A 27623-nucleotide genomic window follows, 5' to 3' on the forward strand; every position below is an offset into this window, starting at 1 on the left:
TCTTTCTTTTTTGATGATCCAGCAGATATTGGCAATTTGATCTCTGGTTCCTCTGCCTTCTCTAAAACCAGCTTGAATATCTAGAAGTTCACAGTTCATGTATTGCTGAAGCCTGACTTGGAGAATTTTGAGCATTACTTTACTAGTGTGTGTAGTTTAGTACAATATATTGAATATAGTTTCCTGTGCTATACAGTTAACCCTTGTTGATTATCTATTTTATATATGGTAGTATGCATCTATGAATCCCATACTCCCAATTTATCCCTCCCCACACCTTTGTAAACCATAAATTTGTTTTCTTTTTCTGTGACTTTGTTTCTATTTTGTAAATAAGTTCATTTGTACTTCTTTTTATATTCCACTTATAAATGATATCATAAAATATTTGATTTTCTCTTTCTGAGTTTCTTCACTTAGTAGGTTAATCTCTAGGTTCATCCAGGTTGCTGCAAATGGTATTATTTCATTCTTGTTTATAGCTAAATAATATTCCATCTTCTTTATCTGTGATGAACACTTAGGTTGAAACATAACTTCTTTAAAAGATGATAGAAATAGGGATTTATTTATGTTGTATTTCTGATATTGAATGTCAACAACTAACTCACAAAAATAAGCTAAACACTGCGAAGGTTAAGGTAGTTATGTCTGGGGACCAAATTTTACCTAGTTTATAATCTCTTTCAGGAAAAATGTACAGCATTCTAACCATTTCAGTGAGTAATGATGCAATATGAAAAGGAGCCATGCTGCTGCTGCTGCTAAGTTGCTTCAGTCGTGTTCAACTCTGTGTGACCCCATGGACTGTAGCCTACTGGTCTCCTCCATCCATGGGATTCTCCAGGCAAGAGTACTAGAGTGGGTTGCCATTTCCTTCTCCAGAAAAGGAGCCATATTGGTCCCCAATGACTAGTAGTAGGACCATTCTTCCACTCCATCAATGTTGCTTAACAGAAGACTGGGAAAATCACAGTGTATGAAATGTTGTATAAAGCCTGAAAGAAATAAGCAATAATTTCTGTATTTACTGTGTGTAACTTGTATATGCTATATAAGCTATATATGCTTATATATGCTACATTTTATATATGCTATTTTATTTATTTAAATTCCTTTAGTAACCCTACTTAACAGGTGAGGAAATTCCTCTGAGAGGTTGAATGACAACAGCAAAACATCTGGCCAATAGCCTTCCTCTAGTGAGGGGCAGGGTGGGTTTAAATCCATGGGTGCATAGTTCCAAAGCCCTTGATCTTCCTCCTGGCTCTCCTGCCTTTACAGTGTGGTGTTGGAATGAGATTTGCATTAGGCTAGAATTCACATAGGCAGGGGCAGGCTTTCCATGTTGTCGTGAGTTTTCATTTTAGTGGGGAACATTTCCTCTAATCAAAATGATCTCTGCACACTACTGGAAATTCTTCCATTTCACTTTATCATGCAGCCTGAAACTCTAGCATTTGGGGTTGTTTCTGTGTTAACAAGCATACTCCTGGGAAGGTCCCTGGTTAAGCAATCTTTTCTTCATTTATTTACCTATTAACTTGCAGTGAATCTGATTACATCCTTCCAATAACTAGCTGAGATCATGGGAATTTTCCTAGGACAGCAAGGAAGAAGTGGTTATTTTGAAGTATGGGCCACCATTCAGATAAGAGTGACTAGACTATGGAACCTGGCCCCCCATTTGTCCCTCAGGTCACATGCATGCTTCTGCTGCTTCAGAAGCATGGCAGTGGACACACAAGTTTATGAGCTACTTCACTTTTTACTGAGAGCTATCTTCAGATAGACCAGGCTGCATTATTGCTTGGTGCTTTTTATTCTGTTACATTTATACTACAAGAAGGCAGCATTTTGCTTTGAATTGATTTTGAACATCTTTTGTACTTCAAAAATAAAAATATAATCTTTTGAAAAACTATTTCTTTGTTGTTTTTTTGGTTCAGATTAAGGAACAGACCCAATGAATAATGAAAGAGAAAACAAAGCTGAAGGAATAATCACAAAAAGGCTATTTCCAAGGGATAGGATTATGATGGACTTTTTATGTATTGTTTGAATTTTTTATAATAAGAAAGCTCATTTTAGAAGGAGAACAAATAGCAGACTTTTGTTATTGGAGCAAGAATGAATGAAAAGAAATTATTAGCTGTTGACATATGGTAAGAACAAGATGGGCAAGTTTTACTGCTTTTGTGAGGTAAAATCTGGAATTACCTCAAGAAGAGAGGGCTAGGACTTTCCTGGTGGTCTAATGGTTAATACTTTGCCTTCCAATACAGGGGGTGCAGGTTTGATCCCTGGTTGGGGAGCTAAGATTCCAAGTGATTCATGGCCAAAAAACCCAGAATCCAAAACAAAAACAGTATTGTAATAAATTCAGTGAATGTTTTTTTAAAAAAAGAAGAGAGGCTCTATTGAGAGCATGAAAAGTAGGAGTCTTAGTTGCTCAGTCGTGTGTGACTCTTTGCAACCCCATGGGCTGTAGCCTGCCAGGCTCCTCTGTTCATGGAATTCTCCAGGCAAGGATACTAGAGTAGGTAGCCATTCCCTTCTCCGGGGGATCTCCCCAACATAGGGATCAAACCTAGTCTTCAGTGTTGCAAGCAGATTCTTTTTTTTTTTTTAATTTATTTTAAATGGAGGCTAATTACTTTACAATATTGTAGTGGCTTTTGTAATACGTTGACATGAATCAGCCATGGGTGTACATGTGTTCCCCATCCTGACCCTCCCTCCCACCTCCCTCCCCATCCCATCCCTCAGGGTCATCCCAGTGACCAGCCCTGAGCACCTTGTCTCATGCATCGAACCTGGACTGGCAATCTGTTTCACATATGATAATATACATGTTTCAATGCTATTCTCTCAAATCATCCCACTCTCACCTTCTCCCACAGAGTCCAAAAGACTGTTCTATACATCTGTGTCTCTTTTGTTGTCTCACACATAGGGTCATCATTACCATCTTTCTAAATTCCATATATATGCCTTAGTATACTGTACTGGTGTTTTTCTTTCTAACTTGCTTTACTCTGTATAATAGGCTCCAGTTTCATCCACCTCATTAGAACTGATTCAAATGTATTCTTTTTAATGGCTGAGTAATATTCCATTGTGTATATGTACCACAGTTTTCTTATCCATTTGGCTGCTGATGGACATCTAGGTTGCTTCCATGCCCTGGCTATTATAAACAGTGCTGCGATGAATATTAGGGTACACGTGTCTCTTTCAGTTCTGCTTTCCTCGGTGTGTATGCCCAGCAGTGGGATTGCTGGGTCATATGGCAGTTCTATTTCCAGGTTTTAAGGAATCTCCACACTGTTCTCCATAGTGGCTGTACTAGTTTGCATTCCCACCAACAGTGTAAGAGTGTTCCCTTTTCTCCTCACCCTCTCCAGCATTTATTGTTTGTACACTTTTGGATAGCAGTCATTCTGACTGGTGTGAGATGGTACCTCATAGTGATTTTGATTTGCATTTCTCTGATAATGAGTGATGTTGAGCATCTTTTCATGTGTTTGCTAGCCATATGTCTGTCTTCTTTGGAGAACTGTCTGTTTAGTTCTTTGGCCCATTTTTTGACTGGGTCATTTATTTTTCTGGAAATGAGCTGCAGGAGTTGCTTGTATATTTTTGAGATTAATTCTTTGTCAGTTGTGCAAGCAGATTCTTTACCATCTGAGCCACCACGGGAGCCACAGGGTGCAGGAAAAGGAGCAGCTGAAGGGGTGATTCTCAAAGTCCTCTTTGGGCTTTCTCTTCCTGCCCCCACTCCTTTAGCCCCAAGAGTGTGGAGTTCTCCCAGAATTCTTTTTTTCCCTTCTGCAAGCGAGAGTGAGAATAGTTGGAAGAACTCAAGGAGCTTCCATGCTAAGAGTTCCCTGACATCTGCTAAGTCTTAGTATTGGCTGTTATTTATTAGACAACTTTGCCCAAAACATCCACTTAATATTTAGTGTGCCAACCCTCATAGAATTTGCTCAGGCTTCCTTGCAACATGAATCCTTCTTCTCACAACTTTTTGGCAATCCCGGAATAATTTCACTCTCTTCCCCTTTACTTTCATTCTGAAAACCAGTTTTGAAAAATTTTGATTCTTTCATGGTGGTTCCTATGCAACTTGGGATCCTTAACTCAATTCCCTTCTGACTTGTCAACGGTAATATTTGCTTTGCCTTAACCAGAGTGTATTGTCTTTCTGCAAAAGTTTGAATTTTTCCAGGAATAGAAGAGTGATAGATCTTCTCAGCTTTATTGAGGCATAATTAAAAGTAAAATTGTAAGATATTTGAGGTGTACAACATGATGATTTGATATAAGAAGAGTAGTGTTTGAATGTATGCATATATTAATGTAGAAGAGCCATGCTTAACTTTTTTTTTTGACTGCTCTGTTCAGCTTGCAGTATCTTAGATCCCTGACTGGGGATTGAACCTAACCTTGGCAGTGAAAGCTTGGAGTCCTAACCACTGCACTGCCAGGGAATTCCCTAAGCTTAATATTTTGCAAATAAATTCAAAACTAGTAGAGAGTGATTGTGAGATAAGGTTCAATGAGATGGACTCAGCTGTTTGAACTTACTCTTCTCTCACTGGTCAGTCTCTAGAGTTTCTTAGATGTATTAAAAAGTAAGACAGCTACAAAGAGTAGTATCAGAGGCTAGGACTTAAGAGAGTTTTGGTCATTAAAGGCAAAATGGCCATCATATCCTTTAAAATAAAATTTGTTATGTAATTATTCATTTTGTCTAGCCCACAGATATCTGGTACTAGGAAAGGCTTTTATGGGTAACTGCTACACTCTCTGTGATAGTCTTGGCATTCAGTTCAGTTCAGTTCAGTCGCTCAGCTGTGTCCAACTCTTTGCGACCCCATGAATCGTGTCATGCCAGACCTCCCTGTCTATCACCAACTCCCGGAGTTTACCCAAACTCATGTCTATTGAGTTGGTGGTGCCATTCAGCCATCTCATCCTCTGTCGTCCCCTTCTCCTCCTGCCCCCAATCCTTCCCAGCATCAGGGTCTTTTCCAATGAGTCAACTCTTCACATGAGATGGCCAAAGTATTGGAATTTCAGCTTCAACATCAGTCCTTCCAATGAACACCCAGGACTGATCTCCTTTAGGATGGACTGGTTGGATCTCATTGCAGTCCAAGGGACTCTCAAGAATCTTTCCAACACCACAGTTCAAAAGCATCAATTCTTCGGTGCGCAGCTTTCTTTATACTCCAACTCTCACATCCATACATGACTACTGGAAAAACCATAGCCTTGACTAGACAGACCTTTGTTGGCAAAGTAATGTCTCTGCTTTTAAATATGCTATGTAGGTTGGTCATAACTTTTCTTCCAAGGAGCAAGCGTCTTTTAATTTCATGGCTGAAATCACCATCTGCAGTGATTTTGGAGCCCAAAAAAATAAAGTCTGACACTGTTTCCCCATCAATTTCCCATGAAGTGATTCAGAATCACTTATTTAGTTCCCAGGATCTCAGGAAAGCTGCTCTTCAGCAGTGTCTTAATATGACATGTTCCTCAATGATTTTTCTTTAAAAAATCTATACACCTCTGTGATCTGCTCTCTTGTCAGCTCATCTTATTTAATTTTGGCTGACCTTTTCTAAATTGAAGCCAGCAGTGTTCTTGGCAGCAGCAGATTTCTGTCAATCTGCCTTTCATCTATTATGTCTCTGTATCTAAGGCTGCCCACTTGGCCCCCCAACCTGTAACTATCCCAAACCTCTTGTATGTGCTCCTCCAAACATGTTCAGCTTTTGTGCCCCACTGACTTAAATAGCTGTGTCTTCCAAGGCCTTCTCTCTCCCTATACATAATGAAACCACTCTAGTATAAGGCTCACCAGGCACATCACCTTTCGTGCCATCTTCCCACCTCCATCTTCCTCCACCTCAAGCAAAACGGGGCTGTCTGCCCTTTGTGCTACAATACCTTGGATGGCAGTATCTCTGTCTCACTCTGCAGACCAGTGTTCTTCCAAATGGAACACAGGTCAATCCTATACAGGAAGGTACAGGAAGGCAATATTAGATATTCTACTTACATTTATTTCAAATCTAAGGAAATAGAATCAACCTTTCTAATCTTTAATACATGGAACTATCCTGGTACCTTCATTCAATCCCCCATTGTACCAAGTTTGCTCTCATTCATTTGCTCATATTCAGCATATTATGAAATCTCATAATTACTTTTTTCTGGTTTTAAGAGGATTTGTCTGCATGCGTGATAAGTTGCTTCAGTTGTGTCCAACTCTTTGTGACTCTGTGGACTGTAGCCCACCAGTTTTCTCTGTCCAGGGCATTCTCTAGGCAAAAATACTGGAGTGGGCTGCCATGCCCTCCTCCAGGGAATCTTCCAACACAGGGATCAAACCCATGTCTCTTATGTCTCCTGAATTGGCAGGCTGTTTTTTTTACCACTAGTGCCAGTGGGAAGCCCTTAAGAGAATTTATAGATTAGTTAACTTTTTCCCCTAACCTGCATGAAATGAACAAGTGCCGTAAACGTATGTCTACAAGGCTCCCTGGATTCTAAATGACCCTTCTAATGCAGGCACAACAAACAACAAGAAAAAAACAGAGCAGGCTCCTCTGTACCTCTGTGAGGGCTTCCTCAGCAACAAGATGGCATGTAGTTTTGTGCAATAATATGTGGTGGCCCTGCCATCAGACCCATTGTAGGTAAAAAAAAAAAACAACAATCACAATAACAAACTGATAGCATCTTACAAAAAGATTTAAAATTATTGTTGTTGTTATTTAGTTGCTAAGTCATGTCTGAGTCTTTGCCACCCCATGGACTGTACCCGCAAAGCTCCTCTGTCCGTGAGATTTCCCAGGCAAGAATACTGGAGTGGGTTGTCATTTCCTTCTCTATGGTATCTTCCCGACCTAAGGCTTAACCCATGTCTCCTGCATTGGCAGGTGGATTCTTTACCTCTGAACCACCAGAGAAGCCCTTAAAATTAAAATTATTAAGATCATGTAAAATGTAGATTTACCTCAACTGTTGCTATCTAGGAACATTACCCTAAAGGTTTGTTTTGCCCTGAGATATTAGATGAAAGTGTAATAGAGCATAGCCGAGCACAGCATTTAGCAGGCAGCCATTGGTGTGCGCCATTACCCACCCTCCGCTCCCCCATCCCGACCCCTTTACCACAGTGTAGCAATGTCAGTGCTCAGCCATTGATTAGCGTTGTAGTGGGCCCCTTACCTAAGTGACAAACTGTCAATGAGCAACCATTAGTGGTCCTGCTCAGCCACTGATCAGGCACTGCAGCAGGCTCCTCCCCCAAGCAACCAACCGTCAGTGAGTGACTGTTAGTGGTCCTGCTCAGTCATTGGTTGGTGCCACAATGGGCCCTGCCCACCAGCAACCAACTGTCAAAAAGCAACAGTTAGTGAAGGGATTCAGCCAACAGTGGAGTGGTGGTCGTCATGCAGATAGTGAAGAAAGAGGCAGATCCTGGCTTTCCACCCTGGGCCCTCCCGGTCACCCAGCCTCAGGCTGGCGGGTGGGCTGGAGGACCCAGGGAATAGGCTGGGGGCTGTGTCCTGCAGGGCTCCAGGGTCCTTGTGAAGGCCACCCACTGGCCAGGCCCAGGCCTTGAGGTGACAGTGAACCTTTCCCCCATCCCTGTGTCTGCAACCTAGTGGTGGTGGCCATTTGCATAGGACATAGTCTGTGGGACCCCACAGGTGTAGAAGATGGAAAGCCAGTTAAGTCCTAGGGTGAGTCTGGGGCCTGGCCCTGAGGAAGCTGCCAACTGAGATCTTCCTCCTCTTTGCAGGACCTGGACCTCAGAGAGTGAAATTGAGCCTTGGGACCTTGCCCTTTCTTGTCAGAAAAGAGAATAATATTTGTTTGGTGAAAGTTTACAGGAACCTGGTTATGTGACCGTGACCTGATCTCAGGAAAAAAGGATCTGACACCAAGAAGTTTGCAACAACTAACCCCACCCCTCCCTCACCTTTCCTATAAAAAGATTTTATTAAAGGCTTTTGGGGAATTTGGGCTTTTTTAAGGCATAAGCCACCTGTCTCCTTGCAGAGCTGTTCCAAACTCCGAAGTTTTGGTACTGTTCAACCTCACTGTGTGTTGGACTCATGGACTTGCATTTAGATAACAAAAGGAATACAATAATGGAAATCTATGATGATTATAATAAGTTACAAATGGTAAATATCCCTGACTGACAGAATATACTAAAACATTTATTAAGAGTATGTAATACAAAAGGTTAGAGACCACTGCCATGGCACTGAATGCTTAGCGCTGTTGGAGGAGGGAGATGGTGGCATCTTCATCTTTGTGGCTCCATTATCTCCAGCACCAAGCACAGTGATTGGAATATAGTATGTGCCTAGCAAATAGTGAGTAGATAAATCAACAGAAGATCCAGTACAGGAAGTGAATGCTCTTTAGAGAAACCCAAGTCATTTTTTTTTCTAGTCTGAGCTGTTACTCAGTGCAACCTCAAACTAGGGGCAGGAACCAAGATGAAAGAATCATCTTGACTCAGATGCCTGAAGTGGATTTATGTCTTAGTACATGTGGCAAAATGATGATCCTGCAATGTGAATATGTCTGGTGAGGTCATCACTTCCTGTCTGATGGACAAAGAGAGACTCAGTTCAAGGGAATAATTGGGGATCATTCTTAAAATTTCACCCTAAAACTGCATTCCCTTGCTCAGATCCTCATCCAGGTCTTGTCCTTTCACATCTTACACTTGTGCCACTGTTAACTGTGGAAACTGTGGAACCTGAAATGTTCACTTGAATTTCTGACCTCTAATGTGGTCAGCCCCACAGGTATTTTCTCATAAATGATTACAACTTACCTAACTCTGCAAGCCCAGGCCTTGTCCTTCAACGTAGAGACAAAAGTCTTTCAGATTCATGTCATGATACTGCAGCAACAAATCATACTAGGACTCAGTTGTTTTACTATATAAGAATTAGTTATCCTCAGAAGTTCTGGATCCCTCATAGAGGAATACTATAATCATTTATATTCATAAATAATAATATTAAGTGCTCTCTCTCTCTTCAGTCACTAAGTCGTGTACACCTCTTGCGACCCCATGGATGGTAGCCCGCCAGGCTCCTCTGTCCATGGGATTCTCCAGGCAAGAATACTGGAGTGGGTTGCCATTTTCTTCTCCAGGGGATCTTCCCAAACCAGAAATTGAACCCAAGTCTTCTGTATTGCAGGCAGATTCTTTACCAACTGAGCTATGAGGGAAGCTCCAATATTAAGTCCTTGCTTTCCTTAGCAATATTAAGTGCTAAGGAAAGCAAGTACTTTTTTCAGTCGCTAAGTCATGTCCAACTCTTTGAGACCTCATGGTCTGTAGCACGTCGGACTCCTCTGTCCTCTACCGTTTCCCAGAGTCTGCTCAGATTCATGTCCACTGAGTCAGTGAAAAAGCAATATGGGCTAGCAATTTACTTGTGTTTTCAGAAGTAAAGAAATATATCATTTCCCTAGTATTTTAAAGGAGTGAAACAATGTCTTGCTAGTCATGTCTGACTCTTTGCGACCCCATGGACTATAGCCCACCAGGCTCCTCTGTCCTTGGAATTTTCCAGGCAAGAATACTGGAATGTGTAGCCATTCCCTTCTCCAGGGGTATTCCCAATCCAAGAATTAAACCTCGGTCTCTTGTGTCTCCTCCATTGCAGGCAGATTATTTACCATCTGAACCACCAGGGGAACCTCAATAACTAATAGTATTAAAAAAATACTTTTGTAGCAAATGTTTAATTCATCTATGTCATCTTGATTAAATACTCTCTCAGATTTTATGGCAGATATAAGCTGAGCTAGTATGTCTTAATTCTAGTGAAGTAAGCATTTCACAAATGATTTTGATGTATAACTAAATGTTCATGATAAATATAGAGTATTCATTTTAAGCACTAATGTTTTTCATTGCATTATTGTGAAAGAGTAGCAACCATCAATAACAGGGAAATACAGCCTTTTGTAATTCACTGCGTGTCGAGCACACCAGGCCATTGAATGGTAAACACCACAAACACAGGAAGCACATCTTTTCATCCACTGTTTTAGCACCTATGTCTAGTATGGTGCCTAGCACATAATAGGAGTCCAATAAAAATGTGTCAAGTAAATGAAGGAATTATGTATGAGTTTATTTCTGCCCCCAGCCACACATTATATCTCTCTCTGCTCAAGCCTAAAATAACAGTTGTTAACTTAAGACAGTGGCCTTTACTTTCTGATCTGGGGAACCATGATGATTTGTGGAGATGCTGAAGGGTTCTGCAAATAGTAATGACTTTCTGCCAAACCTTTACATTGCCTGAGTGTATTTGTCAGGATTCTTAGCTACAATACAATCTAGCTTCAGTCAAATAAAGAATGATTGGTTCAGGAATACCAACAAAGGTGGAACAAATGAATAAAGAGTAGGACTCAGACTGGGCTTCAAAAAAGTTCAACATCTCCATCTCTCAGCAGGTTAGCTTCATGAATGCTCACAGCAGACCAGTTTCTTTTAGTGGGACACATGGTTTATGACAACTGTTAAGCTTCGTATCTTGGAATTTTAGTCACTGGATAAAGACCAACTAAAAGCTTTCTTTGGCCTTAAGTTTAAAATCTTGGAGGAAGAATTTTGTTTATAAAAGAGTTTGTCTATTGAAAAGGATTTGATCATTTTTTGCTCTAAGTAACTAATTTGTATTCCTATCCCCCCTTTTCTTAAACTTCTCATTTTAGTCTCATCTGCTTTTCTTCAGCATCATTCCTCTAATTCTGAGCCCGGATCTCCTTGCCCAGTCTTTCCCTTTCTTAACTTTCTTCCAGGCACATTTGGCCCTTAGATTTCCTGTTCCTTGTGATTGATATACCTTTTAGTCTTTTTATCTTCTTGTCTTGAGTGAAGACTCCTTACCCAAGGAGTCCCCTTCCAAACTCTGTCTGGGAGGAATTGAGGCATGTAATGTGTAAGTTTCAAGATGACATAAACCATAGCTGTACTGAATCTTCCTGGTGCTTTTAGAAGGTTTTCATTAAGGACAAAAGGCAGTTATTTTATATCTACCGTAGTCCCAAGCAGCGTGTAAATAGGGTAGAAGTTCTTAAAATAACTTAAATAAAGTGGGACACCTTAAATCATCAGACAACTAGAATTTTCAGCACTTCACTGAAACAAGTGCTAAGAAATGACCTTGATTAGTAAAAAGGTACATATATGTGGAAGCAAGAAATGATCAATGCAGTCTTTCCTTTCTGTTTCTAGACAGTCAGTTAAGGCTCCTTCTCCATCAGCCACAGCATATCCTTCACCTGAGTCAGGTTTGACAATGACATTATTTCACTACGACTGAAGGAGGTACCGGCCCATTTTTAGAGCAGGATATTTCATTTTCCTTATTCTACTTAAACTTTTGTGCTGAATTTAGAAAATGTGAGAAACTTATCCTGGAAGTACATGTTAATCCTTGAGAAAATAATTACTAATTAAGTCAGAGAGCAGAATGAACCTAAATAGGTAGTGGCCCTATAGAGCATTTTTCACTTAGCTCTATGATGAAATCATTTAAAAATCAAGAAAAGTGAAGTTTTACTTTTATTAGTTTATGAAGATGTGCATAAAGGCTTCTGAAAGAATAATGGTCTAGCCCTTAAGATCAAGTAGGTTGAAAACTGGAATTGATCTAGGATCCACTCAGCTGACTTTATTATAATCTCATGACCTGCAGTTGATAAGCATGAATTCTATCATGCATAAACTTTCTTTTCTTTCTTTTATGTTCTAGGTTATTCTAGACCTGCTTATTTAAACTAAAATCAAATTAATTAAAAGACTGTTTAGTCTTTGTTTATATCCCCTTAAGTTGTAGAGATAATGAAAATATTATAAGTGATTCTCACATTGGAGACCACCAATATATGCTAGGAGATCTATAAGTTCTCCTTGAGAATGTAAATATTTTATGATTTGTTTCAAACACAATCTTTAAGGCAGAATACAACCATATTGTCTTAAATCCATTTGTAAAGTTTTGATGGCTATTTTTTATTTTCATGGATATGATGACATTAGTGCCAGGTGATCACCTAAGTGACAGGGCCTGTATTTTAATATACTGTTTCTCAAATCAAGGTCTAAGAATCATAGTCTATGAACACAATTTCAGGCTTCTATGAGTACCTTGTAATAGCATTAATAACTTTTTGATGGTATTTTTGATGTCAGATGCTCTTCTAAGAAATTTTTGCACATTATCTGCCATAATCCTCATGACTCTAAGAAGTACCATTATTATCTTCATTTTACAGATGAGAGAATGGAAGCATAAATACATTAAGGAAATTACCAAAGGCCCCAGAGCTGAGTTTTGAACCTAATATTCTAGCTCCTGAGCTCACACTTTTGAGTGGTTTGATATTTTTCTTCCCTCATAGAGGTAATGAATACTGTTCCCTTCCTTTATCATTGGTTACCCATATTTATGATCATTAAAAATAATTACTTTCATTAATTTAATAGACATAGATTTTAATGTCTTAGAATAAAGACTTCAGGAAATGTTGGCTGGTACCCATTTTAAGAATATGATTACTTATAGAAGAAATTTATTTATCAAATATTTTGAAAGTTGTCAACTGAAAACTGTTCAACCATAATAGCAACAAAGTTGCTTGAGGCCCATTATCTATTTAGGAAGAAGACAATGTATCCTCTGTCCAGTTTTCTCTTCTTTTTTTTTTCCTTTCTTGAAGAATTATTCTTAAAGCCATTAGGAACAAAGCTGCTCTCTCCACAGGAAGGGAGGAGGAAATATGGTACTGGAGTCCAAAAAAGAAAAGAAGGGATTCATTTGGGAGACCTGACCTGCGTTTATGTCAGAGACCAACCAGGATAAGAACTGTGTTCATGTGGAGGGGCAGCCAGATGTGGGTGTCAGAACTCGAATGAAGTCAGGGAGGGAGCACCCACTGGAGGTAACCCAGCGCAGAGTGTCAGAGCCCAAGAATGAAGGACAGATTGACATGAGATTTACAAACTCAACTGGAGGGTGAGACATGCCCATGCCATGAGACAGAGGGCAGCATGGGGAGTCAGAGAGAAGAAAGAGTCTTCTTGGAAGGGTATAGTCTGCCATGGAACATTAGAACTTATATGGTGGTAGGGGGGGCACCTTCTGTGGGTTGTTGGAACCCAAGTGGGCTGAAAAAAGGCATTTGGGTAGAGGAGGGGTGGCATAGGAGATAGGGGATTGATTAGATATAGGGAGTTGATCAAATAAAAGGTATACATGATAATGGGGGCTGAATTTATCACAATTTGAATAAAGAGTTACAAATACAGATAGGGAAAAAAATGAGAGTGAACTTTATATTGTACTGCAGTTGGAGATATCATTGTGCATGGTGTTTTCTCTTTATATACTTATTTTAAAATAGAGCTACAAACAAATGTTTGTGTGTATGTGTGTACTTTCTAGTTCTGCCCACACATAGGGTTCAAAAAGCAGTGATATCTCAATAGACATGAATACATCTAGTGTCCATATCTTGACTTCCAAATACCATCCTCCAAGGAATCAGAAATCTTTGGAAAAATAACTAATTCCAGGACTATGAGAAGCAAAGCACAAAATGAGACTGGTAAAATAAGTTATTCCGGAAGAGAAAGAAATGCTCAAAGAGTAATTTAAAAAGGAAACAAAACTCCTCAACCATTTCTTCTCTGTAAGGGCACTTCTTATATCCTGATATAACAATGGATTTGAGGTGACTGGCCAGAGATAGATTGGCCAAAACTAAAATGGAAGTGGACAGATTATTGGAGCTTGAGATGGATGGAAATTAAAGGTGATGAAGATAAATGTAGATTGAAGAATCCTGAGAACATGAGGGAGAATAGAATATGTAGGAAGGATATAGGGGAAATCCTTGAAGAAGAAATGTACAATTGGTAACATCTGGGGTTTAGGCACTGACTTTTATCAAGAATCATGTCAGAGAATAGCAAAAGATACAAGAAACTATCCTGTATTTTGGATCTACGTAAAGTTGCTTTACATAAAGAAAAAAACTGAAAAAGGTCAGTTTTCATTCCAATCTCAAAGAAAGGCAATGCAAAAGAATCTTCAAACTCCTGCACAATTGCACTCATCTCATACGCTAGCAAAGTAATGCTCAAAATTCTCCAAGCCAGGCTTCAAAATTATGTGAACTGTGAACTTCCAGATGTTCAAGTTGGATTTAGAAAAGGCAGAAGAACCAGAGATCAAATTGCCAACATCTGTTGGATCATTGAAAAAGCGGGAGAGTCCCAGGAAAACATCTACTTCTGTTTTATTGACTATGCCAAAGCCTCTGACTGTGGGAATCACAACAAACTGTGGAAAATTCTTCAAGAGATGGGAATACCAGACGACCTTACCTGCCTCCTGAGAAATCTGTATGCAGGTCAAGAAGCAACCATTAGAACTGGACATGGAACAACAGACTGATTCCAAATTGGGAACTGTATCAAGGCTATTCATTGTCACCCTGCTTATTTAACTTATATGCAGAGTTGCCCATCAAGTGAAATGCTGGGCTGGATGAATCACAAGGTGGAATCAAGATTGCCAGGAGAAATATCAATAGCCTTAGATACCAAATGACACCACTCTTATGGCAGAAAGTGTAAAAGAACTAGGGAGCCTCTTGGTGAAAGTGAAAGAGGAGAGTGAAAAAGTTGGCTTAAACTCAACATTCAGAAAACTAAGATCATGGCATCCAGTCCCATCAATTCATGGCAAATAGATGGGGAAACAATGGAAACAGCATCAGACTTTATTTGGGGGGCTCTAAAATCACTGCAAATGGTGATTGCAGCCATGAAGTTAAAAGACGCTTGCTCCTTGGAAGGAAAGTTATGGCCAACCTAGACAGCATATTAAAAAGCAGAGACATTACTTTGCCAACAAATGTCTATCTAGTCAAAGCTATGGTTTTTCCAGTAGTCATGTATGGATGGGAGAGTTGGACTATAAAAAAAGCTGAGTGCCGAAGAATTGATGCTTTTGAACTGTGGTGTTGGAGAAGACTCTTGAGATTCCCTTGGACTGCAAGGAGATCCAACCAGTCCATCCTAAAGGAGATCAGTCCTGGGTGTTCATTGGAAGGACTGATGCTGAAGCTGAAACTCCAATACTTTGGCCACCTGATGCGAAGAGCTGATTCATTGGAAAAGACCCAGATGCTGGGAAAGATTGAAGGCAGGAAGAGAAGGGGACGACAGAGGATAAGATGGTTGAATGGCATCACTGACTCAGTGGACATGAGTTTGAGCAAGTTTGGGAGTTCATGATGGACAGGGAAGCCTGACATGCTGCAGTCCATGGGTACGCAAAGAGTCGGACATGACTGAGCGACTGAGCTGAACTGAAAGTTGCTAGTTCCAAAGACTATGGAGTCTAGACTGTCTCTCTTTCGATTGAGAGAGCAATGAGAAAAATTGTTTCAATCTGAACTTGTGGTGATATCTGGTTGCCCCAGTTAAAAGCATATCTATTGATTTGAATGTTAAAGTCTGAGGTGGTAGAACTGAAACAAAGCTTAGGAGGAAAAAATTAATCTGCTCTATTAAGAAATTAATAGCTTATAGATAATTTGCCTTCATTTATAGGGAAGCAGTCACATGCAGCACAGTAGGTCTTAGGTTAGTCATTAGGATTTCTAGGGGCATTTAAAATATATAGTCTCAGAAATCATCGGGAATCCCTGGTGTGGTGAAAAGGGAACCAGTTGCTTCAAAGTCTATTTTTAACACTTCACAAATGTGCATCCTTGAATAAGTTATTTCACTCCTTGGAATATTAGTTTTCTAACCTGTAAAGTGGGACTAATAATAGCTATTTTGTAGTATTATAAAGCACACTATAGGTGCTCTCTCAATAATTGTTAACATCTGTCACCTTCCTTTTCAATTAATACATATTTTTCTATCCTGGAATGTTCTCATTATAGCTAAAACCAAACAAGAATCATAGTCTAAAATCTTAGGTGACAGTATAGTTTAACCCATTTAGTATAAAGGCAGGGCTGTGCATTAGGAATCAAAGGCCGGGTCACATTTTTTTGCGCTTTGAGGAAGGTCTTGGATAAGACAGCAGCACAGGACACCAGGGGAGATGATGCAGAGCCTCCTTTTTCAGGAGGCCCTTGTGTTGGCGAATGGCACAGATAGACAGATGGTGTCAGAGAATGTTTTCTCCCTTTTCACATGACCCTCTCTTGCCAAAAGTCCACCTCATACTCTTGGAAGGATGCTGGGTTTCCCTAAGGAGTAACCAGAAACGTTTTTGACGGCCAGTGATATAAGAAGGCTAAGATCTATCTTGTCATGCCATAGAAGCTCTCTGTAACACAGCTCAAGAGAGAGAAAGAAAAGCAAGAATCCATTTGGTATTTGTGTGAAAACTGGATACAATTACATAGGCAATTTTGTAATCTGTAATCATTTCACTGTAACAGGAGTATGTTCCCTTCTCATCAATTCTTTTTATACCATGTATTTTTATTTGTTTGTTTACTGTTTTTGCTTTGGGGTTTACATAGTATTCTGTTGACTAGTTGTGCTTTATTACTTAACCAAACCCCTAAAAGGAGATTTTTGTTCCCTTTTAACTATTTATTATTATTAATATACTGTAATTAATATCTTCTTTCATATATCTTTGTGTATACCACTGATGTGTCCTTAGGATGAATTGCTAGAAGTGGAAATGCTAGGTTTTCAACACAGATTGCCAAATTGATCTCCAGAAGCTTTTAGAAAATTTTATTTCTTTGAAGTGTAATTACTATTTTTAAAATTTCTGCAAATGGTTTAGATAATCAATAATAATAATTGCTAATGCATATATAGTATAGTGTTTATCATGTACCAAGCACTGTCCTAGCACTTTACATATGTGTAAGAAGAATTTTAAAATGACTCATAAGGCTCCCTGTCCCCTAGCTTAAGCAACTTGAACAATACGTGGAAGTGTGACTATCAGGAGATAATATTCCTATGATTATGTTATTTTATATGGCAAGAAGAATTTTGCATAGGTAATTAAGGCCCTAGATTAGTTGACTTTACTATAGGTAGATTATCTAGTGCTCCTGATCTTACCAAATGAGCACTTGAAATCTGAGTTTACAGGTCAGAGACATAAAGGGACTTAACATGAGAGTGATTATCCTTAGTGGTCTTGAAAATGGTGGGAGTCCATGGCAAGGAATGCAATTAATGTTTAGTTCCTGAGAGTGGCCCCTGACTGACAACAAGAAATGGGAACCAGTCCTATGCTGCTGCTGCTAAGTCACTTCAGTCGTGTCCGACTCTGTGCAACCCCATAGACGGCAGCCCACCAGGCTCCCCTGTCCCTGGGATTCTCCAGGCAAGAACACTGGAGTGGGTTGCCATTTCCTTCTCCGATGTGTGAAAGTGAAAATGATGACACTTAGTCGTGTCCATCTCTTAGCAACCCCATGGACTGTAGCCTACCAGGCTCCTCCGTCCATTGTATTTTCCAGGCAGGAGTACTGGAGTGGGTTGCCATTGCCTTCTCCAGACCAGTCCTATAGCTGGAGTAATAAGCCAAACCCTACTCTGGATTAAGCTTCCCAGGTGGCTCAGTGGTAAAGAATCTGCCTGCCAATGCAGGAGACACGAATTTGATCCCTGGGTTGAGAAGATCCCCTGGAGAAGGAAATGGCACCCCACTCCAATATTCTTGCCTGAAGAATTCCATGAACAGAGGAGCCTGGCAGGCTACAGTCCATGGGATCACAAAGCATTGGACATGGCTCATTGACTGAGCATGCACTCTGGAGTTAAGATGTACCTTAGTTTTGGAGACATGCAGATTGATTTCAATTACATTTTAAATCTATTTTGTTGGTCTAATATAATGTTTTCTTTAGAACTCACTTTTTAAATTTCTTATTCTAAAGCCTCTTTAGAAAAATTCAGCCTGGTTGATGTGGTAATGTCAACCTTGTCATACACTGAGCAAAGAACCCAGCCATGATATCCAGACTTCTTACCTACAGAACTGTAACTAATAAACTGTTCATTTGTTTTTAAGTAGGGCATAAAAGCCATCTTGAAGAGGTTCCTACTGGCCAAAGTGGAGATAATTTGAGTATCAAAATAAATATAATAACAGATTGTAACCCACTGAATAAAATGAATCTAGATAGACACTATGAAAGTGTTAATTGCTCAGTCATGTACGACTCTTTGTTACTCCATGGACTATATCTTCCTAGGCTCCTCTGTCCATGGAATTCTCCAGATAAAAATACTGAAGTGGGTTGCCATGCTCTCCTCCAGGGGATATTCCCAACCCAGGAATCAAACCCGGGTCTCTCGCATTGCAGGCAGATTCTTTACTGTCTGAGCCACTAGGGAAGCCCAATAGATACTATGACAAATTAACATATACATCAATATTTAAAGAGAAGTATGGTAGTTACAGCATTTCAAAGTAACTCTCTACAAAATACTAACTGCAAATTGGAAAAAAATTAATTCTATAGAGGAGAAACTTGACAGATACTACCTTAATTAAGCATTCAAAGTGAACATCATCAGTAATGGACACATGGAAATCAGGTGATAGAATGCAATGATAAGAACACAAATCATTTCTGTGATATTCCTGCCAAACATGCATAGCCTGGGTCTAATTTTGAAAATAATCAGACCCAAATTGAAGGGCATTTGACAAAATAACTGGCCTGTAATCTTCTAAAGAGTCAAGATGGTGAAAACCAAGGAAAGATTGTTCCAGACAGAAAGACCACAATTCATTTACTCAACCACTAATAGACATTTAGGTAGTTTCTAATTTGGGGCTATGAGAAACAGTGCTGCTATGAACATTCTTGCACATATTTTCCTGTGAAAGTATGTGCACATTTCTGTGGGAGTAGATTGGCTGGGTTGTATAACTGCACTGTTTTCTAAAGCAATTGAACCAATTTGCACACTTACTACAGTGTATGAATTTTCTGGTTTTTCTAGCTTCTTACCAGCATTTGGTATTGTCTGCCTGTTTCATTTTAGCCACCCTAGTGCATTTATAGAGGTACTGCAATTTGATTTTAAATTGGATTTTCCTAATGAATGAACTTCCGCTCTTTAAAAATATTTATTGGCCTTTTGGTTATCAGCTTCCGTGTTTTGTGTGTGTGTGTGTGTGTGTGTGTGTGTGTGTGTAGTGGCTAGTCAGGCCTTCTGCCCCAGTTTCTATTGTGCAGTCTGCCTTTTCCTTATTTACTTCTGTGTTTTAAAAATATATATGTATTCTGGATTCCAATCTTTGTTGAATATATGTATTGCAAATAAATTTTCCTACTCTTTGGGTTGTCTTTTAACTCCCTGAGTGATGTATTTGGATGAACAGAAGTTCTTAATTTTAGTATTTCCCAACTTAATACATTTTCCATTTATGATTAACATTTTTGCTGAATTGTTTAAAAAATCTGTGCCAACTCCAAGGTCATGAGTATGTTCACCTATGTGTTCTTCTAAAAGCCTCATTTTTAATCTATTACATGTAGATCTTTAACACATCTGGAGTTGATTTTTGTGAATGTTGGGAGATATGGGGTCAAGATTCATTTTTTCCATATGGACAACCAATTGACACAGGACTATTTATTAAAGACTCTTTTTTGCATACTGCACAGCACTGTGACTCACCTCTTCCATAAGTCAGGTGACCATTTATGTGTGGATCTGTTTCTTGACTTTATACTGTTCATTGCTCTATTTTTCCATCCTTTTTCCAATAATACACTGTCTTAATTACTGCAACTTCATAATGAATATTATTATATGGTGCTATAAATTCCCCAGCTTTGTCCAGCTTTGTTCTCCAAGATTCCCTTGGCTATTTGTTTTTGAAGTTCTATACATATTATTAAATCAACTTGCCAAACTCATATACACACAAAAAATCTAGGATTTCAGTTGAGATTGTATAAATCAGTTTGGAGGAGCTGACATCCTTACAACATTACATCTTTTCTACTGTTTAAATAATTTGCTGAGAGTCCCGCAATATGGTAGTAGTGGAGTTGGAATTTAATCTTCCTTAGCCTTACTCCAAAGCTCAATACTACTCTAGAATTAAGGTATACCTTTGTTTTCAAGACACAGAGATTGATTTCAATTATATTTTAAACAAACCTATTTTATTGGCCTAATATGATGTTTTGTTTAGGATTCTCTTTTTAAAATCTCCTATTGCATGGATATCTTAGATGTCTCATATTTTTGATTGCCACTGAGAGATAGTAGTCATATGTTAGTTACTCTTTCATATATTATTGATCATTATATTTTGAACCAACATATTTTGGTAGTACTTTTAAAGTCAAGGGGAAAATCCTGTACAACCAAATTCTTACTATTTGTCCTTGTGTCACAGGATCATTTGTTTCTCTCAGCCCCTCCCACCTCTGACCCCGCAGGCAAAAATAGAACTCTTCTTTCCCTCTTTCTCTGAGGGAAAGAAATGTTTTTTGTTTTGATTTATTTTTTACCTCTCTAGGTTTCATAGGATTTTTTTTTTTAATATTTAATTTTATTTATTTATTTGGCTGTGCTGGGTCTTAGTTGCAGCATGTGGGATCTAGTTCCCCAACCAGGGATTGAACTGAGGTCCCCTGCATTGGGAGTGTAGCATCTTAGCCACTGGGCCACCAAGGGAGTCCCTCATAGGATATTTTTGAGATTTTTCATATAAGGACTCTCTAATCATTGTTCAGAGACTACGGGTCCCTGTGGAAAGAGAACATGAAATAAAGAATAGTAGAGAATTTTCCTTTCCTTTTCTGTGTGAAGGACTAGGTTGAAACACAAACTGAAACTGGAAAAGGCTATTTGACATTTTTCACTACACTCCCCTTTCAGCCCATCTTCCCACATCAGCAGTTCCCTCCGTTTTCTTCAGAGTAAGCTGCTCAGCCTGAGTTAGGTGCTCTCCTAATCGCTGAAAATCCCAACCAGACCTACCTTAGGGCCCACCTTTGATGGTTCAAAATCAGTGCCCTGTTTCCTCTGCGGTAAAACTTGTAACCACTTCAGTGCAGCTGAACTAAAATATGAGTTTGCTTTTCTAGGGAGGCAAGATGTTTTTTGTTTTGTTTGTTGACCCAAATTTGGGAGAACTGGAAAGGGGAAATAGGAAGTAAACATAATTTTCTTCCCTCAGATTTTCTTTTTTCTCATTCTCTCTAAACTTTACCGTAATGCCTTTAATCTTTCTCATTGTTTCTTCACATCTGAGCCTGGATATCTTTTCTTTAACTAGCAATAACAGAAAATTGAGTTAATACTTCTTATTGTTATTTCATTCATTCAAAATGTATCAGTGTGATCACGTTCCAGATACTGTCCTTTAACAGCATTTTTAGAGGCTTTATTGTTAAAGAGTGGTAGACTGCCAGTTTTCTTTAAAAACTAAAAAACCTCCAACACTTTTGTGTAGCATTTAAAAGGAAAATTCCTCACATAATTGATTCTTTGTGCAAAAGCGATTTATTCAGAAGTATTGAACCCCACAGATACATTCTTCTGTTTTACTTTTTGATAGTGGAATTAAGTTTCTGAGGATTTTTATCTTTCCCCTTCCAGAACCACCTACACATCTTTTTACCTATAGTCTCATTGAGCTGTGTTGAAATTACAAATAAAACTGTACTGGAGTTTTAAAATAGGAAATTTTGCTAGCTGTAACTTTCTCATGCTACTATTGAAGAGCAACGACTGCAATTTTTTTTATCCTATGCCTATATTGATGGGTACTTTTCTAGAAGCATTTTTTGCACTGCTTTGTATGGTGAGGCATCAAAGTCACCTGGCTGCTTCATATCATCCCAGCCTATATCAGCTCGGAATTGTGTTTAGCTGTCAGTTATTGAACCTGGTGGCAGAAGCTTGGGAATTTATTCTTCTCATAACAGCAAGTCCAGAGAAAAGTAGTCCTCAGCTGTTGCAGCAGTACTTGATGTCATTAGGATCCCAGGTTCCCTTTGGCTTTATTCTCTACAATAGACAGTGTGCATCTTGATGGTCTCCCTACACCTAGTTTCACATCCACATTCTAGCAAAGAATGAAAGAGGAAGGATGTGAAGAAGGGTCAGTGCCCACATGAAAAGGCAAATCTTGTCCCAAAATTCCCAGCTTACATCTCATTGACTGGAACTGTGTCACATGGTCACTTGGATCCTCAGGGGTATCAAGGAAGGCCAATGTTTTAACTCTGAACAAAATTGGATTCTTTTAGGATGGAAAATGGGAAGAATGGATACTGTCAACCAGCTGTCTGCCACAGTTTTATACGTCAGATGATAACATTTCCTCAGCAGTAATAGTGAAAAGCCTATCAAAATTCCATTTAATTGTTGAACTCTGTAAACTTCCTTGTAACCTTGACATTGGCACTTCTCTTTTAATGAGCAAGCTTATAATCAGCAGAAGGACAATGCATTTGTGACCATTAGTCAAGAGTGAAAGTACTGTGTTTCATCTAGTTAAAGATGTCAGAAGAAATTTCTTGTACAAGGCACAACAAGTTTGTACAAAAATTATTTAATTATATTCAAAATTAAAGATAAATCTAACTGGATATTTCAGGGATTTCACAGGGTTGTTGCAACCTGGTAGGGTCAAGGTGCTCAGAACTAGTCCCAGTTTGGCAGGCCCGAAGATGGGTATGTTTGCTATATGGGGCATTCAGTGTCAGAACCCACTGGGTAATCATTTATAAACTTGAATATAATTGTATTAATTCTATAATAGGTAATTAATTATTTAGGGAAAAGACTTCTTGTGGTAGTATTTATTACTTTTAATTATACAGATAAACATATATATATTCTCTTTGTAAAAAAAAAAAGGCCAATATTTTAGCCTGTGAAAAGTGAAAGTGAAAGTCACTCAGTTGTGTCCGACTCTTTGTGTGACCCCATGGACTATATAGTCCATGGAATTCTCCAGGCCAGAATACTGGAGTGGGTAGCCTTTCTCTTCTCCAGGGGATCTTCCCAACCCAGGGATTGAACCCAGGTCTCCTGCATTGCAGGCAGATTCTTTACCAGCTGAATCACAAGGGAAGACCAAGAATACTGGAGTGGGTAGCCTATCCTTTCTCCAGCAGATCTTCCTGACCCAGGAATCAAACTGGGGTCTCCTGCATTGCAGGTGTATTCTTTACCAACTGAGCTATCAGGGAAGCCCTTAATATTTTAGCCAAGGTTTTATTATAGATAAAGCTAAAGTTCCCTTTGGAACTAAAACTCCAGTTGCAGTATCCTCTTCAGCTTGATATATTTGTATAACCTGTAGGCTTTTTTTTTTTCCATTTGGAGAAATAGAGAGATACATAGAATTCTTTGTGTCTGTGCATGTTTATTTAATAGTATCATATAATATGCATCATAGTGCAACTTGCTTTTTTCACTCAGTACATGTTGGAGATAAGAAAGACCAGATAATCTGCGTCTACTATGCAGAGTATGTCCTTACCCTCAAGGTCTTGGAAAAGTAAAATAGCATAGACATCTTTAAATTGCTAACAAACAGATACATTGTCCTGGTTTCTGTACATTGGGGGTTTGTGTGCTGTGACTGGCAGCTGAATGGCTGGTCAAGAGGCACCTTCAACTGTAGTTAACAAGAATTTACAGTCAGTGCTCACCAGGATAATGTGGGAGTGTTTATCTTTCCTTACTTCTTGACATGCACTTCCCTCCACTGACCATTTTCATTTGGAGTTTGTGCTTTATAATAATTTTCACCTCATACAGGTGAGCTTAGATTTTTACAAATTGGAGAAGAGGAGGTGAAAAATATGTGTTTGCCTCTAGTACTCCTAGGCATTAGGAACAGAACTGTGATCTCTAATATAATCAGTCAATGCTTTTTCAGCAAATGTATACTGAGTGTCTATTATGTCAGGCACTATGTTAGACACTAGAGAGACTGGGATGATCAGCCAAAGGCCTAGCATTCATGGAGCATACATACTAGTTGCAGAAGTGAGCAATAAGTATTAATAAATAAGTAAATTGATAAATACATAGTATAATGCCATATAGTGAGAAGTACTACGAAGGAAAAGAATTAGATCGAGGGGATAAACAGTGATTGAGGGTGGAGGGGGCTGCTTCAGATGAGATGACCGGGGCAGGTCTTTGCAGAGCCTGAATAAATATATATCACTTAATTAGTATATGATCGTTGTTGTTGATTAGTCGCTAAGATGTGCCCAACTCTTTGGGATCCATGGACTGTATCCCACCAGTCTCTTCTGTCCATGGGATTTCCCAGGCAAGAATATTGAAGTGGGTTACCATTTCCTCCTCCAAGGGATCTTCCTGACCCAGGGATAGAACCACATCTCCGGCATGGACAGGTGAATTCTTTACCACTGAGCCACCTGGGAAGCCCCTTAGTATAAGACAGATGCTCAATAAACATTGAAAAAATGAATAAATGCAACAGTATGGAGGTATACCAAGTACAGTAATAGTAGCACAAGAAAGAAAAACAATCATAATCTGGATGAGGAAAAGCTCCAGTGGGATGCTTAAAATGAGACTGAAAAATAAGATATTGTCCAACAAAGGAAAGGCCTTCCTTCATAGGCCAGAAGGTGTGAAACAGCAGAATTGTCAGTTTACCACTGCTAAATAACAAATTGGAGAAGGCAGTGGCACCCCACTCCAGTACTCTTGCCTGGAAAATCTCATGGATGGAGGAGCCTGGTAGGCTACAGTCCATGGGGTCACTAAGAGTCGGACACGACTGAGCAACTTCACTTTCACTTTTCCCTTTCATGCACTGGAGAAGGAAATGGCAACCCACTCCAGTATTCTTGCCTGGAGAATCCCAGGGACAGCAGAGCCTGGTGGGCTGCCGTCTATGGGGTCGCACAGAGTCGGACACGACTGAAGCAACTTAGCAGCAGCAGCAAATAACAAATTACAAATAACAAATTAGTAGCTTAACACAAATTTGTCTTACAAGTCTGTCACATGTCCATAAAAAGTCTCACTGGGTTGAAATCAGGTTTCAGTAGGTTTATGTGCCTTCTGGGAGGCTCTATGGAGATTTGAATATATTTCCTTGCCTTTCCTAGCTTCTAGTAATAATCCTACATTTCTTGGCTCATGGTCCCATTTCTCCATCTTCAAAGCAAGCAGGGTAGCATCTTCAAATCTTCTCTTTGACCTCTGCTTCTGTCATCACATCTCCTTCCCTATGACTCTCCTGCCTTCCTCTTACTAGGAAGCCTAGTGATTATATTGGGCACACTTGTGTAATTCCAGGTACACTCCACAGGTAAAATCAGCTGATTAGCTGCACTTAATTCTCCTTTGCTGTATAAGATAACATATTCACAGGTTTTTGTGGATTAGAATATGAAAATCTCTGGGAGGCATTGTGCATGTGTTCAGGGATCTTTGTGTATGTATGTGTTCAGGGATCTGCAAATGGTTTGGGAAGGCTGGAGTATAGATTGTGTATGGGGTGATGGCTAAAAATGGGGCTAACTAGGCAAGAGCTGTATCCTTATCAAGGAAGAGGTCCTTGTCAACTCTGCAGAGATGGAACCTTTGTCTGGTAAGCAATGGGAAAACAGAAATACTTGGGTTTTTGAGACATCACTCATTCAGGCACTTGTGAGATAGTAGCTGGGGTTAGGAGAACAGATGAAAGAATATTGCAAAAATCTATACAAATGATTTTCAGGGAGTGAATTATGATACCCCTCTACTGATGAAGGGGTTAGGAGTAAAGAGGGCCAGGAAGAAGCAGATGAGCCTCTCACTTCAAGTCCAGGTATGCAGGACAAGAAAGTAGATTTCCAAATTGTGTCCCAAGAAAGGTAACAAAGTCTTCAGGTTAAGCAGGTCCAAAGTGGCAAGTCAAGTAAGCAGGACAGGTGGTGAGTTTTTTTCATAACAGAAGGTCAATGTTATTTTTTATGGGAAGAAAATAGGGACAAAATAGTATTTCTTCATAAATAATTACTTAATTTCCCCAGTTGTTTGGCCTAAACTTGAAAATGCCAGTTCTGACTTCTGGTCAGATTTCTGAGACTATTGATATAAGCTGTATGAATTCCTTTAACCCTCCTCCACCTCAGTGTCTGGAAATCCGCCCACCACAAACTTGTTCCCCCCCCCCCTTTTCCAACTATGCGCTGGTTTAAACTAGGTGCTTATGCATTTTTCTCCCAGCTTTTAAAATGATTGAAATACTCTAAGGATGTAGCAGAAGTAAGAGCATGAATGGCTCCACTAAAGTTACCTCCACTCTCTGTGGATATCTGAAGTCCCTCCGAAATTTCTAGGTTTCTTGCCTTAGTTAATACTTTTTTTCTGCTTGACTCTGCTCCCCAGACTTTTACTGGAAAAGCATTTGAGATAATTAGGTTTGCATTTGAATCCTTTTCATTAACGAGGTTGATTTAAGCTCTCCTTTTTGAGCTATTAGAGACTCAAAAATAGCAAAATTCTTAAAGGTTGACTACATATAGAATTTGCTTCATAAGCAAATTTATAAGAATTGTGAAAAGGGCAGAGATTTTTATAGATTTTCATTGATTATGGATCTGGTTTTACAGTAAAAGGGCAGATTTTTTTTGAAATTTTCTTTCATGGATTCTTGTACTAGTCAAATTATATATATATTAATAATGATGATGATAGTAACATATATATGACATACCCATATGTCATTTAACAGCCATTAAAGATAAGTATATATAAACATGGACACATAAATAATGTGATATAGAAAGATAATCAGGTTATTAAATGAAAATAACTTGTAGGAATTCCCTGTCAATCAAGTGGTTAGAAGAAATATGTGCTCTCACTACCAAGGGCCCGAGTTCAGTTCCTGGTCAGGAAACTAAGATCCCACAAGCCATGTGGTGTAGTTAAAAAAAAGAAGAAGGAAAAAGAAAAGCAACTTTTGAACTGTATATATATCATGCTTGCATTTGTATAAAACTGGATGTGTACTTCTATATGCATAAAAAAGTCTTTCAAAGAATATAAAGGAAAACATTAAAAATGACTATCAGAGCTAAATACAAGTGCTGGAAACTATTTACCCTATAGTTTTCTATACAGTTTGATGCTATTTAACCAATACTTTTATAATTAAAAAAAAAGCTTAATATATGTATTTATTCCCTATAGAGAATTAAGGCTTCCCTAATGGCTCAGATGGTAAAGAATCTGCATGCAGTGCAGGAGACCTGGGTTCGATCCCTGGCTTGGGAAGATCCCCTGGAGAAGGGAATGGCTACCCACTCTAATATTCTTGCCTGGAGAATCCCATGGACAGAGGAGCCTTGCAGGCTATAGTCCATCAGATCACAAAGAGTCAGACATGACAGAGCGGCTAACACTTTATAGAGAATTAAAATATGACCTTGTAAATATTTTAATGCTAATGTTTTCAAGCTCTGTGAAATTCTACAAATGTACTTAATATATCATGTCTTTTAATAAAAAAAGATTAGTAAGAAGT

General features: G+C 39.0%; 1 protein-coding gene and 1 long non-coding RNA gene across 37 annotated transcripts in view; both read left to right on the forward strand.

Annotated features, from left to right (window-relative positions):
• The window catches only part of CCDC148 (coiled-coil domain containing 148), a 330637-nt gene that overhangs the window by 56616 nt on the left and 246398 nt on the right, over positions 1-27623 (forward strand). For 7 of the 36 annotated variants that reach the window (XM_081582896.1, XM_081582906.1, XM_081582902.1 and 4 more), the window contains exon 1: positions 7445-7763. The exons of 12 other annotated variants lie outside the window; for them this stretch is intronic. Coding sequence is in view for 2 of the 24 variants with exons in the window: in XM_081582924.1 (XP_081439050.1) it covers positions 7740-7763 (24 nt within the window). In the remaining 22 variants the exon portion in view is untranslated. Of the gene's footprint in view, positions 1-7444; positions 7764-9097; positions 9164-9721; positions 9885-12348; positions 12477-13267; positions 13323-27623 lie in introns of those variants that run through there. 17 more of the 36 variants (XM_081582922.1, XM_081582933.1, XM_081582907.1 and 14 more) reach the window with 9 other exon arrangements.
• LOC145542940 (uncharacterized) lies at positions 21377-27137 on the forward strand. Its single transcript, XR_014080280.1, has 3 exons — positions 21377-22910; positions 23095-24870; positions 25013-27137. It is a non-coding gene; the product is annotated as an uncharacterized LOC145542940 (long non-coding RNA).

This window comes from Giraffa tippelskirchi, chromosome 3 (genome assembly GCF_054371585.1).
Source record: "Giraffa tippelskirchi isolate mGirTip1 chromosome 3, T2T-mGirTip1v1.2.pri, whole genome shotgun sequence".
Lineage (NCBI taxonomy): Eukaryota > Metazoa > Chordata > Mammalia > Artiodactyla > Giraffidae > Giraffa > Giraffa tippelskirchi.